Source organism: Lissotriton vulgaris, unplaced genomic scaffold (assembly GCF_964263255.1).
Source record: "Lissotriton vulgaris unplaced genomic scaffold, aLisVul1.2 SCAFFOLD_1365, whole genome shotgun sequence".
Lineage (NCBI taxonomy): Eukaryota > Metazoa > Chordata > Amphibia > Caudata > Salamandridae > Lissotriton > Lissotriton vulgaris.
Window position 1 is genome coordinate 80,484 of NW_028242984.1, and position 14,491 is coordinate 94,974.

Here is a 14,491-nt window from a genome sequence, read left to right on the forward strand (position 1 = left end):
CAATTCAGGTGAGCAGAGAGTTGGGGAGATGAGAGCTCACAGCCAAATCCTTAGCTGGCTACGATGTTCCACCAGTCAAGAATTATTGTGGCTCTTGTTTCATATGAATATAGGCGGGGTCTCAGATCTCATGAAAGTTGCTGTGAGCACTGGCTTGACCACACATTGTTTGTTAGGGAGTGATCTTAGGCACACTACCTGGAAGGAAGAAGCACTCAGGTCACATTTGGGAATGTTGGGGATGGCTTATTAGATTTGAACAACCACCAGGCTCATGAGATACTAGTGTAAGGACATCTGGGTAGGATGAGACCTTTGCCAGGTTTATCCCTCACTTCTACTAGCTCTGGATGACAATTTCCTCAGTTACGCTCTGTAGGACATGCCTGACCTTCCAGGCCAGCAGGAAGACAGGGCAGAAACTGAAAGCTTCCCTGAATCCCTTGCTTGTCCTTGGAACCCCCTTTGAAAGTGTGGGCATCAACATTGTAAGGCCCACAGATCCTCAGAAATCCTCTGGAAACAGGTTTATACTGGTACTGGTTGACCATATCAAAGATACCAAGAGGCCATACCTCTGAGAACTGCAACTGTACCTGCACTGGCTATAGCCATGATGGGGATTTCCCCCATAGTGGGTTTACTCAAGCAAGTGGTTTCTCATAGGGGCACCAAATTCATATCCGTATATATGCAGTTCATGTGGAAGAGTGACAAGTTACAGGTTTTCCACACCCTACCATCCATTAAAAGATTAAACAAGACACCCAAGGGGAAGAGTATTGGCTGTCTGAGCCCATGTGGTGTTAGTGGGACATCTTCTAACCATGCCAGCTCTTTGCTCACAGAGGTACCACAACAGGAGTTTAGATATAGCTGCTTTGATCTTCTGTATTATATTAAAGGACAAGGGAACCCGCTAGGTAAGCAAGGACCTGGAGTATCAATTGCTAAAGAAACAAAGGTCCTTGACAAGGAAGTTGACAACCATAATAATTATAGGCCACAATATGCACTATAATAAACAGAAAAGTCCAGCCGGACTTACAAATGTACTCAATAATTAAATAAATTAATTTAGTAGAAAACAATGGAACAGTGGGACACAGTCCTGCATCCACATTGCTACACATACATTTAGACAATACATACACATAAGGTATTTCAGGCATGTGAGGAAAAACGGAGCAAAAAAGGCAGTATTTACAATGTATTTGCTTCACATATGTGGGAAACAGAGCGTTTTAGGCATATAATAGTGAACTAGTGTTAAGCGCACATATCATGTCGATGGCGTTTCGATCCAGTCAAAGATAATGGATCATCATCAGGACAACCATTGCCTGCCTGAATTAAAGCATGAGCGCGAAGAGCGGTGTGTCTACTGCGCTGTCCACTAGTTGTCTATGAAGGGGCTGGGGCAGATCTGAACGCTGCAGTGGAACGATAGGGTGGTACCATGCACCCTAATGTTGAGGTGTCCAGTGAGGAGCCTGTTCAGTAGGAGAGCCTAGGGTTGAATATACGCAAGGCATCCAGGGATATATGATCTGAAGATCCAGTTAACGATATAAAGATTGGCAGCTTGATGGTAGGGCAGGGAGCCAGAGGTGGGCTCCTGAATGGAAGGAGGGTCGCAGTGTATAGAAAATGTGCTCTTAACATCTATGAGAAAATAATAAAAGCAAATCTTTTTCTCTCAAACATGGTTCTTCAAATCCCATCAGAGAATCGGCAATTTTCACAGGGTAAAGGCACTTTTCCACACATCTCAATACCTAAAATCATTGTGGTACCACCAACAAACAATTTATATTGAGACTCAAAAGTGTTATCAGCATTCGTATGTGCTCCTTTTTTTGATCCTCAGCAACTGACTTCTGATACAATGCTTTTCAATGAGGACCTTGACTCCCAGTCTTGTAATGGTGCCCACAACATGTTGAACATCAAGGGAGGGTCTTTAAAACCCACAACAGTCCTCTGGATATCAGAGACTATCTGGACACTAAAGGTACAGATGTCAATACTTTTTCTGGAGGTCAACCATTCCCTAACCAACCCAAACACTTGTTTGAAGACAAATAAAAAAAAATACATGACTGAATAGACTTACATCAAATATTGGAAAGCATGCTTTCTGAGTAACATTCTAAGTACATTTGGTGTAAATATGTAGCCCCAGCATCACATTTTTTGGGAGTCCCCCCACCTATTTCTTGGTCTCTGCTTGACAGTTCAGTGCCATGAAGAGTCAATGTGGATAAAGTCACTTTTGCATAGTCTTGTGTAGATTGACTAAATAGCACCAAATGTATTAAAAAACAAAAAAACATGAAGTCAGGAGTTCTCAACAAGAAAGTAATGTTCGAGAGGAAGGATGCCATATCCCTTTTTAATAATTGGATCTATGAATCAACTACTCACAAACAGTTCTACTCACTTTTGATACTTTTGCTAAAATGTCAGCATAGTTTTAACAAAAGTACTAAATACACTATGGGAAAAATGCAAAAGGAATTTGATGGTCGCAAGCTTACTTTTCTATGAGTGTGCCTCATGGCAGTTTCCTCTTTATCTATAGGACGATTACATTTCTCTTTCTTTGCGCGCTTTTAAAAATGCATGATATTTGTAATCTGTTAAACTATACAAACATTCTCTTTTCCGAGGAATAATGTGTTCTTCCTCAATGACATATCCAGCCCGCTTGAGAGAATCCTTTAGAAAATCCCCGTCTAGGCAGAAAACAGGAAACATGGTTGTGCCAACCATGTAAAACGTTGTTTCAAGAGTTGCAGTCATAACTAGAAGTCCCCCGGTCTTTAACAGTGTAGTGACATTTTTCAGAGCATCGCAGTAGGACTTCTTGTCTGTGACAAAGTGCTCCAAACAGTGTGCCAAAAGCAGACAGTCAGCCTGGGGATGGATGATGGGAGACAGTGGGTTACTGCAAGAAACATCATGTTTGAGAACTCTTTGGACTTTTCTTTTTAACATGTTTTGCTTCTCAATCCATGTTTCACTGAAAGCAAAAAGGAATAACTTGATTAACATACTTCTAATTGATGACTCATACATGTTTTTTAAAATATGCAGATGGCCGTCTTCATGGTTTTTATATGACAATGGATAGGATTGTGCAAGCTTACTGCCTCTCTGTACAATCTACAATCTATAGATTCATCATACAGATATCTTTGCATTCCACCTTCCCTGGCTTCCCAATAAAAATACTAGTTTAGCTTTTTTGAATGAGTTGTTTGTTTGACATCTAACTACCTATTTACCAATATTTGTATCAATCTATCCTCCCTTTCATACATCTATTCATTTTTCTACTCATACAGCCATGCTTTCATTTATCTATCCTTACGTCTATCCTTTTACTCATCCATTCATCCATCCATCCATTCGCCCATCTATCCATTTACCCATCTATCCATCCACCCTTCTACCCATCCCTCATCCATTCATCCATCCTGCCATCCATCCACCAACTTTTTACTCATCCATCCTTTAATTACATCCATACAGCTACTATTTCATTCAGTACCTCTATCTATCCACTCAGCAATCCCTCCATTTACAATTTTACTCATCAATCCATCTATCAGTAATTTCAAGCATTTTTTACCCATCCACTATTTCATTTATCCATCAATCCATTTACCCTTTCACACGTCCATCCACCCATCTTTCCTTTCTTTTACTCTTCGAGCCTCACATCCATCGTTTCACCTTCTGATCCATCGATTGATTGATTAATCCAAGCATCCATTCATCCATATATCCATGCATTCACTCACCCACCCTTTCTTTTACTCTATCCATTCATCCGACCTTTCACTCATCCACAGAATGATTTGCTTGCTTGATGTCTATCTATTCATTTACCAATGCATGTATCATCCATCCTCCCTTTGCCTGAATTATCTGATACTTTACTCTTACATTAATTTTTTCACTCAATCATTCTTATATCCACCCTTTCACTCTGTTCATTCACCCAGCCTTTCACCCCACCCATCCATCCATTTACCATTTCACTTATCTACCCATCCTTTCATTCACTCACATACTCAATAACTCACACACTCACTCATCCATCTATCTATTCTTTGTCTTATCCCCATCTATACACCCTTTCATTATTCTATCAATTCATCTCTTCACTCATCATTCCATCTATCCTTTCATACTTTCACTAATCCATACTTACATCCATCCTCTCACTCATTCATCCATGCAATTATCGATCCACCCGTTCACTCACCCATCCATTTACCATTTTACTCACACATTCATCTATTCATCCATCTACTCTTTCACACATCCATCAATCGTTTTACTCACTTATTCCTTCATCAACCCTTTCACTCATACTTTCCATTAAAATTTTGTGTGCACTTTAATCCAGCGGTCCCTCTACACTCCCTTTCACTCATCCATCCATTCTTTCACTCATACACACTTTCAACCAGTCCATTCACCCAGACTTTCACTCCATCTATCCATTTACTCACCTGTGCATCTGTTTATCCATTCATCATCATCTTTCCTTTTACTCACTCATCCATCATCTCATCCATCCATTCACCCTTTCACTCACCCATCCATCTACAATTCCAAAGCCATTTATCCATCCATCCATCCATCCAGCCATCATCCATCACTCACCCTCCTACCCTTCCCATTTAATTATCAGCCTTTGTCTGCTGAGTTGCAGACTGAAGATCCCCATCAAGAACGCAACCCCTTGTTGCAGCTGCTAAAGCATGGGGTTGACAACGCCCCTGCTGATATTACCTTCTAAGAAGGGGTGGGAACAACTTGTGCAATCTAGTGTATCATAGTCCTGAAGAATTACACAGGAATTCTGCAAGATTACACATAATTTTTTAGTACAAATCAGGACGAGAATGTAGAATAAATGACATTACTCTGAATACTCCAGCATAATTAAAGTTACATCTAGGTGTTGTATAGCATTTTAGAACCCTAGTGTAATTTTCCCAATTCATGCTCTTATATAGGAATAAATCATCTTGCCCTAATATAGGCATAGAAATCATAACCATATTTAGACATAGCCCATGCAGTCCAAATACGGCATGGATACTTCCAGTAGTTTTGAAAAGCCACAACGATTTCTTGGAAAACTCAGCTTCAGCAGCTAGGGACCTCCCCTTGCTTGAATATTGATTTGTCCAAGAACTCATGGAGTTCTCAAAGGACTTTGAGTCATTGATGTTATTATGTCCAACTTTACATCAAACTCGGCACCTTCAAGGTATAAATATGCCCACACTTGCCCAGGCAAACACACAGTGATTTGGAGCAGTTCATTTATCTACTTGCCTGACGCATCTTGCTACAGCAAGCGCAGAAGGAAGTCGACCCTCCAGCTGACGCACTGAGAGAGACGCTGTCTTTTCTCTTGCAGAGAAATCGAGCACCAGTGTTTCCAAGATCCCCTTGTGAGGTGTTGGGAAATCGAATCCTGAGACAGAGATACCAGACCTCCTTCATTCTAAACCAAGGTACGGAGCTGATTAGACCCTAAGAGAAATCTTGGATAGATTCTTCGCAAAGGATACTAAACCTATGCTACACCATACTTACTTCTTCCCTCGTACTAGACTTAGGTTAGGTACATTGGGGTAGGCGTATTTTAGAAGCACCACTTGAGTACCTTTTAGTCTTTATTTATTTATGTATGTATTTTATGGCTTAGAAACCATATCATGCTTTTAAAATATTATTTCATCATACTCTTCTTGCTGTATGTATTATACTTTGCAGCCAGAATTACAATTGTAGCAGTTCATTTTTACTGCATGAGAAAGAAGAATGTTCAATAAATACTTTTATTGAACACGCCTGTCTCTATATTTCTCTGTACCTCTGGTGAAACAAAGCATTCACGATTGACTGAGTGAAATATCTATCTATTGTTTACACGACTCTGAAGATATGTTTTATCTTGGGAAAACAAAGTTGTCATGTTCATGCCGTTGTCAGAAACTAATCCCTTCTTGTTTATTTGAGAAAGTTTCTAGTGACCTCTGAGCTAGCTGGCACTCACAATTGAGTTTAATAATGATATATTATTCCAATGCGCAGAGCCTATTGGGAATATAGGAACTACACTACATGGCGCCCAACGTTTGATAAGGCACTAATTTAACGCTAGATACTAGAGTACCTCAGTCGTGCTTTTCACAGAGACCCCTTTTTCCCATAAAATACTCCAATACACAAATATCCACCATAACTGAGTAGGACAAAATTCCTATGTAATAGTTTTTGGTTAGTTCAACGTTGAAGGATACAGTGCTCCAAAAATATTGTGCACCTAATCTTTGTCTTCTTGAAACTTGCTCTGCAAACTTTCAGTCAACAAGTCATCAGCTAGACCAGGCTTTGACGTTACAGGGTTTAATGAAGCCGACGCGGATGCAATAATCATGCCGGAATGTTTAGGGAAAACCATCACTATAATGCTTATAACACATGGCCTATCATCAAGAGGTTATAGGGTAATATTTGTCATAGAGGCACATGAGTACCAACAGACAGAGGTATTCTATTCATGGATTATCTTCCCAGAAGCAAATCCAACAACACATGTGTTCCATTTCTACAAGATAGAGGAACCTCCAGTGGAATACACTCCTTTCAATGATGTTGAAATTCCATTAACATACCAAGAGCATGCGCTCTGGTTTAAAGCCGCCCTACAAAATCAAAATCACATTACCAGGCTTGGTCCACTAGGTATACCAAGAGCAACATGGCCGGTACTAGCCAGCTATACACCACATCCTGACATTGAAAGAATGACAGATGTAGAACTATTAGTTCAACTAAAACAATTAATTCAAATACATAGACAATTGGTTCAATATGTCATGCGGACTTTAACAGTCCAACCTGCTATAAGGATTCCACAGCACACCCCTCATCATGAAAACACAAATAAAATTACACCACGGACTATACAATCAGTCATTGGTAAATTGCCCGCAAAACGGGAACAAAGTCCATTCTGGTTAGCTCAAAAAATTACTCAAATAGAGGCAGTATTTCCCGATAGTATACCTCATGAGGAACACAGGATTCTAACAATCTGTTTACCAATGGGGATCGCACCACACCTGGAGGACTGTTACACTTGGGGTACAGTCTTTGCTGCAATCTACACAAAAACACATGGTTTTCCTTCTATGGCGGTAATGCCAGACGTCCTAAAATAGATTCAAAATGAATATGGGGCAGAGCCTGCCTTGAATCTAGGTATGAAATTATTGAAGGATTTCAGACAGGTATCAGCTATAATATTAGCTAATATTAAAGGTGAAACAGCATCGGTGGCAATCCGCCAAAAAGTAAAAGAACTTGATGTAGCTGAGCAACCGTATGACTGGCCAGAATTATTGAAACATCCTATGAAGAACTAGGTAGAGATAGTTTGGGTGGGAAACCAGTAAAACCCAAACTAACAGAAAATCCTGAAAAAGTTTATATTAAAAACACTCGCACTACTACCAAAAAGAAGATGGAAAACACATAAGACATTTCCTAAAGAGAAGCGTTCTCAATCTAGAGGTAGGTCTTCTCAAGTGGAGCCCTCTGAAAAGAGGTATAACCTCAGGACAAGGGATAATTTGAAAAAACCTGATAGATATCAAGATACTGATACACGTTCCTCTTGTACCTTTCAGACTTCCTCACAGAAATCAGAAAGAAGAGGACGATCAGAACAGAAGGAAGAACAAGTGAAGTCCAAAGACGATCAACACCCACACGGACGACATCCTCAAGACCACGAACACCTACACTTCCGTATCCACACCGACCTCAACACCACTCTCAGAGAAACGCTCATCTACAGACCCCCCCGAACCACGAGCACCATTTAGTGAATCCATCGCCGACCTCACCAGCACCCACGCACTCACCTCAACGGACTACATCATCCTCTGGGACCTACATTTCCACCTGATGAACAACAACGGCACCAACTCCACAACTCTGATCGACAACCTCACCAACCTCGGTCTTTGACAACTCGTCAACACACCCACCCACATCGCTGGCCACACGCTTGATCCCATCCTCTCCTCAAGCGCCCACGTCACCTTCAACCACACCACCGAACTCCACTGGACCGACCACCACTGTATCCACTTCACATTCAAGAAACATACCGAGCACCACCGCACCCAACAACCACCCTGCCGATGCTGGAGTAAAGTTACTGGAGACCAGCTTACCAATACCCTCGCCCAGAACCCACCCTCTGACCCCACCGATCCAGACACCGCCGCCCACAACCTCAGACTGTGGATCAACGATTGCGCCAACACCCTTGCGCTACTCAAGAAATCCACTGTCAACCAAACCAGAAAAAAAGCCACCTGGTTCACCGACGAGCGCCTAACCTCCAAGCGTGATTGCCGGAAACTAAAAAAGAAATGGCTCCTCGAACCTGACAACCTCACAGCCCACAAGGATGCCACCAGCAGGCATCACCAACTCATCAGACAAGCCAAACAATCCCACTTCAGAGACCGCTTGGACAACAACGCACACAACAGCAAAGAGCTCTTCAGCATTATGAAAGAACTCACCAACCCAAGCGCAAATGTCAACAACATCTCACCATCCCAAGAACTCTGCGACGCACTGTCCACCTTTTTTCATCAGAAGATCACCGACATCCACGACAGCTTCAACGCCATACCCACTCAAGACCCCACCCCCAAAAGCTCCACCTGTGCAAACCACCTGACCTCCTGGACCAACGTCAACAACACAGAGACATGCAAGATGGTCCATTCAGGATCTCCGTCAGACCCTTGGCCCCACCACGTATACAACAAAGCCGACCCTACCATCACCCGCCAACTATGGAAGGTCATCAACATCTCCTTCGAAACAGCGGCATTCCGGGAAAGTTGGAAGCACGCCAAAATCCGTGCCCTCCTCAAGAAGCCCAAAGTAGACCCGATAGACCTCAAGAATTTCCGACCGATCTCCCTGCTCCCCTTCCCGGTGAAGGTCATTGAAAAAATTGTCAACGCACAACTAATCCGCCACCTCGAAGACAACACCATCCTGGACCCCTCCCAGTCCGGCTTCAGATGAAACCACAGCACTGAGACCGCCCTTCTCTCCGCCACAGACGACATCAGATGCCAAATGGACAACAGCGAAACATCAGCCCTCATCCTCCTGGACCTATCTGCCGCCTTTGACACAGTCTGCCGCACCCTGAAAACATGCCTCCATGAAACCGGAATTCAAGGAAAAGCCCTCGACTGGATCATCTAATTCCTCTCCGGCAGAACCCAGAGAGTCCGCCTCCCCCCTTCTGTTCCGAAGCCACCGACATCATCTGCGGCGTCCCCCAAGGCTCGTCCCTCAGCCCGACGCTGTTCAACATCTACATGGCCCTTCTCGCACAAGTGGCCCCACAACATAACCTCAACATTCTCTCTTATGCCGACGACACCAAGCTCATTCTCTCTCTCACCAAGGACCCGCGCACCGTCAAAACCAAGCTCCACAAGGGAATGACAAGACGGAGGTTGTAAACCTCGGACCCACCCCCTCTGCCTGGGATGACTCCTGGTGGCCTACCTCACTAGGAACCCCACCGACACGCAACCTGGGCTTCGTCCTCGACTCCTCCCTCGCCATGTCTAAACAGGTCAACGCAGTTTCCGCCTCCTGCTACAACACACTTTGCATGCTCCGTGGAATCTACAAATGGATTTCGACAGAAACAAGATGAACGGTGACACAGGCCCTCGTCAGCAGCAGGCTAGACTACGGCAACGTACTCTACACAGGCAATCCAGCAAAAGACCTACAACGCCTCCAACGCATCCAAAACGCCTCTGCCCAGCTGATCCTCGACGTACCCCACCCTACCAACCTGCGACAGACCCAAGACCTACTCACCTTCAGAAGACTCCTCAAGTCCTGGCTCTTCAATCAGTTACAGCAGCAACCCCCTCCCCAGGGTACATGGAGCGCTTTATAAATTCTATGATTGATTGATTGATTGAACACATTCAGAAAAATAAGAAAACTCAATTCACCAAAAAGAAGGTAGCATGTCTAAAAATCAGACATGCCGAGAATCTTGAGGACACAAGTCAAGAACGGGGAATGGGCTAAGACAATGCTGGACAGGTCAGCAGAAGTTACCATAGCTCGCAAGATCCTGAAGGATCATCTGGAGACAGTGGACTTCAATGAATACATTCAAGTTGAAACTGCCGATACCAGGGTTAATGTATCCCATAAGTTATATGAAGTAACGCCCCTGATGGAGGAGGATATAACTTGGAAAATAAGAGCACTCTTTTGGGAGAAGATCTCTAAGGGTTATGACATTCTTCTAGCTGAAAAAGACTGGCCACCTAAATTTGTCAGGGAGTGCCCACATGGCGAAGACCTCATTATGCCAGCCGTCTCAAACCATATTCTAAGTCATAGAAAATACACCTTGCTAGAAAACGGGCAGTAGCCCAAGCTCTAGCAGTATATAAAAATAATGTGGGATGGAACGAGGATTCTCCTCACCATAAAATCCAGTCAAAAAACCAACCAACTGCTCAGAGACAGTATCCCGTTAATCAAGAAGCTAAAAAACACATCAGGGAGATCCTAGATCAACTTGAATACCAAGGGGTGATTGAAACATGCACCTCGTCCATGAACAATCCTTTGCTTCCTGTCTTCAGACCAGACAATACATTTCGTCTAGTTTTTAGACTGCAAACATTTAAACTCTTGTTGTAAAAATGTTTGCAATACAAAATGCACACAGTGCAGCACTGATGAAGCACAAATTGTACAAAAATTTTAAAACCACATTAGATATTTCTAACGGTTTCCACTGTCAAAACATTGCACCAGAAAGCAGGTCCTTGCCCGCTTTCTCAATAATGGGGAAACAGCGTCATTTTTGCCGTCTCCCCCAGGGATTCAAGAATAGTCCAGGGTTATTTTCAGCCAGAGCAACAGAGTTACTACAAACATATGATGATGTGGCATTATCTTATGTTGTTGACATCTATCTTACAGTCTATGGCACTTGAACAGAGTGTACACCATAATACTTGACTTCGCATCTGAAGGATATAAATTCAGTTTTAAGAAATCATAAATTGCCCACCTCAACGTCCTATTCTTAGGATACATACATTCAAGTGAAGGCAAAAGCCTGGCAGCCAACTTTTTAGAAAAATGTGCGCTGCTCCAACCTCCAAAAACGCTGAAAAACTTACAGTTAATTCTAGGTTTCCTGAATTTTGGAAGAACTTACATTCTAAATTACGCAGAAAGAGTTAAACCTCTCTACAAATTAATTAAACCTGATTTCAAATCAACTAATTGGACTCAAAAACACACAGAAATTTTGCGTTCAGTGCAAACAGACATGTAAGCTACAACACATTCGCAAACACGCGTAAACGTACGCAACACTGTAATCCAAAACAATCCAGGAAGATGCGGAGTCACGTACTTAACCTTTAATGAAGGTGAAACAGTACCAATAGCTTGAAAATCACACTTGTACACACAAGCTGAAATGAAATTCACTTCTACTGAAAAAATACTGACAGCTTTTCAAAGTACAGTAGCAAAAAAGAGAGAGCCCTCGCACAAGGAAAACGCATAATGGTTTTTACGCATGCACCTGCTCTAGAGGCAGTGACAAAAGCAAGCATTCCAAATGCTAATGATTTACATCCAAGATGGATACAATGGGTTAACTCTCTTGCTGCAACAGACTTAGAATTCGTTTTTGACCCTAATACAAACAAGAATGTCCTCTGCCCACTGAGATTCTTCCTTGAGAATATTACAGATGTATAATTTATACAGACGGATCAGCACAGCCCGCAATTGGGAGTAAACAAGCATATCGTGCTGCATTCGCAATTTTTAAAGGTCGCTGGTGCGATAGTAAATTCAGACCCATGGTCACAAAAACTCAATCTCTAGGAGACTGTACAGCTCAGCGAGCTGAACTACAGGCATTCAAGATGGCGCTTGACAATACTGATCGCAAATTCTCCACAGTAATAGTGTGAGATTCCTATTACTGATTTCAATCTTACAATGAATACTTGCAAAACTGGGTTCAAAATGGTTTCAAAGATGCAAAGGGTTGCAAAATCAAGCATAAATTGCTTTGGGAACAAGTAGTTCTATTACAGAAAGAACTACAAAAGACTAATTTGATCCATACACTGAGTCATCAGCGTGATGGTGTTCACGTTGCAGTGAATTCATTATCTGATGAAACCGCGAGGGCAGCTGTGCAAACGGCTTCCGTAGCTGCAATCACTCGTTTAAAACAAAAATAGGGAAATAATGCGAGCCGTTACTGCTTCAATAAAAGACAGTGGTAAAACACTTTCCAAAAGGTTTTCCACTCAATTACACATATATAACTATCACAAATAATGTTCCTTTTGCTCGAATCACTGGAGTGGGGGATAGAGTAATTCCAAACATGGAACATAGATTGGGGCTAATCATAGCAGCTCATGAAGGGTTCGCCTCTGCACACGCAGGTGTTTCCGCCACAGTGTCATATTAAAACAGAGATATTGTTGGCCACGCATGAGGAAACAAACTAGAAACTATGTTCTAGAATGTGAAATATGCCAAAAAAGGAAGGTTTCAACAGTGAAATGTCCTCCGCAGACGCCTCTAATTATTTCAGATAAACCATTAGCGTGCTTTTACCTGGAACACTGTGGTCCCTTATAGAGGGATGGCAACTATAAATATATCATGGTCACAGTGGATTCATGGTCAAGATTCATTTGGATGTGGCCTAAGCGCTCGCTGACGCACAAACTGTTATAAAAGATTTGCGAGGCTTTATAGGCACATACCGAATCGGCACGCTACACTCTGACCAGGGCCCTGCGTTTAGCTCTCGAGCTTACAAGGAAGCCAAGGTCAGTTTTGGCGTTGGATTGCGGTACTCAAGTCCATCCCATCCTGAGGGAAATTCGGTAGTGGAAAGAAAAAAACGGGAAATAAAGCTATCTATAACAGCTAGGGTATTAGGCTTGGGTGACGGGTGGGTCAAATATCTAATACGTGTCCAAAGTAGTCTTAACAATCTACCAAGAAATTCTCTGGTTGGAATCACGCCATATGGAATCCCTGTTGGTACTATATTGATTTTTGAGGCTCTCAATTGTCATACTTCAGTGGTAGAACAAAAACCCTTTGATATCAAAGATGGTTTGGCTGGTTTGCAGGACTTAAATGAAACAAGACAAAGTCTAAGTAACACATTACAGAAGACAACGATTACCTGTCCCAGCAAGATCTGTCTGGATTCCAAAGATTAGGGATCTAGTTAGAGAAAATATCACAGACAAGAAGGAATTTGGGCCTTCTTACAGACAACCAGTACCTGTCTAAGCAATCCACGGATCAAGCACACTGTTACTGCCGCCCCAAGCTGGAAGAAAGGAGAACCGGTACGTATCTATTGACCAGGTAAAACCATATCATGTGGGCGATAACAAGTAGTAGGCCCAGTGGACTCCAAAGATGTAGAAGACAATTAAATCTGGCTACAATCCAAGAGGTTCAACGTGAGAGACTCATCACGTTTGAAGAATCTGCAGTAAGAAAAGAAGGACTATGCAAAAAAGCCATGGAACTTGTACCTCTTGAAACTCAAATAACAGTTTGTCAAGACACTCCTGTCTACAATGATATAGAATCTGACTATACTAATATGACAAGGGATCATGCAGCTCCAGCGATTTCAAGTGATCCGGATGCAATTTCAACAATTGACAGAACTTACTCCGGCTATTTTATCAACTTTGATATGTTTTTTGAGGATCCCAGTGAGCCCGAAACAACGCCAGTAAATATAACATTCAAAGAAAAAGTAACAAAACTCTTTCTTCAACTTGAAAATACATACCATGGGTTGAAATGTGGATTGTGTTAGGCGTACTTTCTCTTCTACTTTGGCTAATCCTTGTATTAAGTTTCGGAACGCCGATAAATGGGAAATATTGTAAAATGGACACAGCAAGTAAGAACATCAACTTGCAGCTGAAGCCAAACAAAACATCTCATTGTGAACAAAGAGACTTGTCATCAGTAAACATAAAAGCCGTTCCTATTCCAGGTGATATAGCATGGGACAGAACTGATTATGACATTTATGCTCCTGTAGAGCTGTTGAAGATTCTACATGAATTTAAGGTTTCCCTGAGTGACTTTGTTCCACTCAGCACATTTTCTGATGATTGGGACTTTGAGACTGTAAATAACATGATGGCAGATTTAGAAATGTCAGCTAAATTCACAAAGCATGAATACTTGGAAGGTTCATCAGATTATGAACAAATGTATTGTTTTAATCATTATGGTCATCATTATTTGCACAAATCCGCAAACCCTAGAAATGTTTTTACTTGTA

At 42.2% G+C, this 14,491-nt stretch overlaps 1 protein-coding gene across 1 annotated transcript in view; it reads right to left on the bottom strand.

Annotated features, from left to right (window-relative positions):
* Positions 1-2,589: 2,589 nt before the first annotated feature.
* Positions 2,590-14,491, bottom strand: part of LOC147668760 (nicotinamide N-methyltransferase-like) — a 115,817-nt gene continuing 103,915 nt past the window's right edge. The window contains exon 3 of the mRNA XM_086948449.1: positions 2,590-3,025. Coding sequence (XP_086804575.1) covers positions 2,590-3,025 — 436 coding nt within the window. The remainder of the gene's footprint in view (positions 3,026-14,491) is intronic.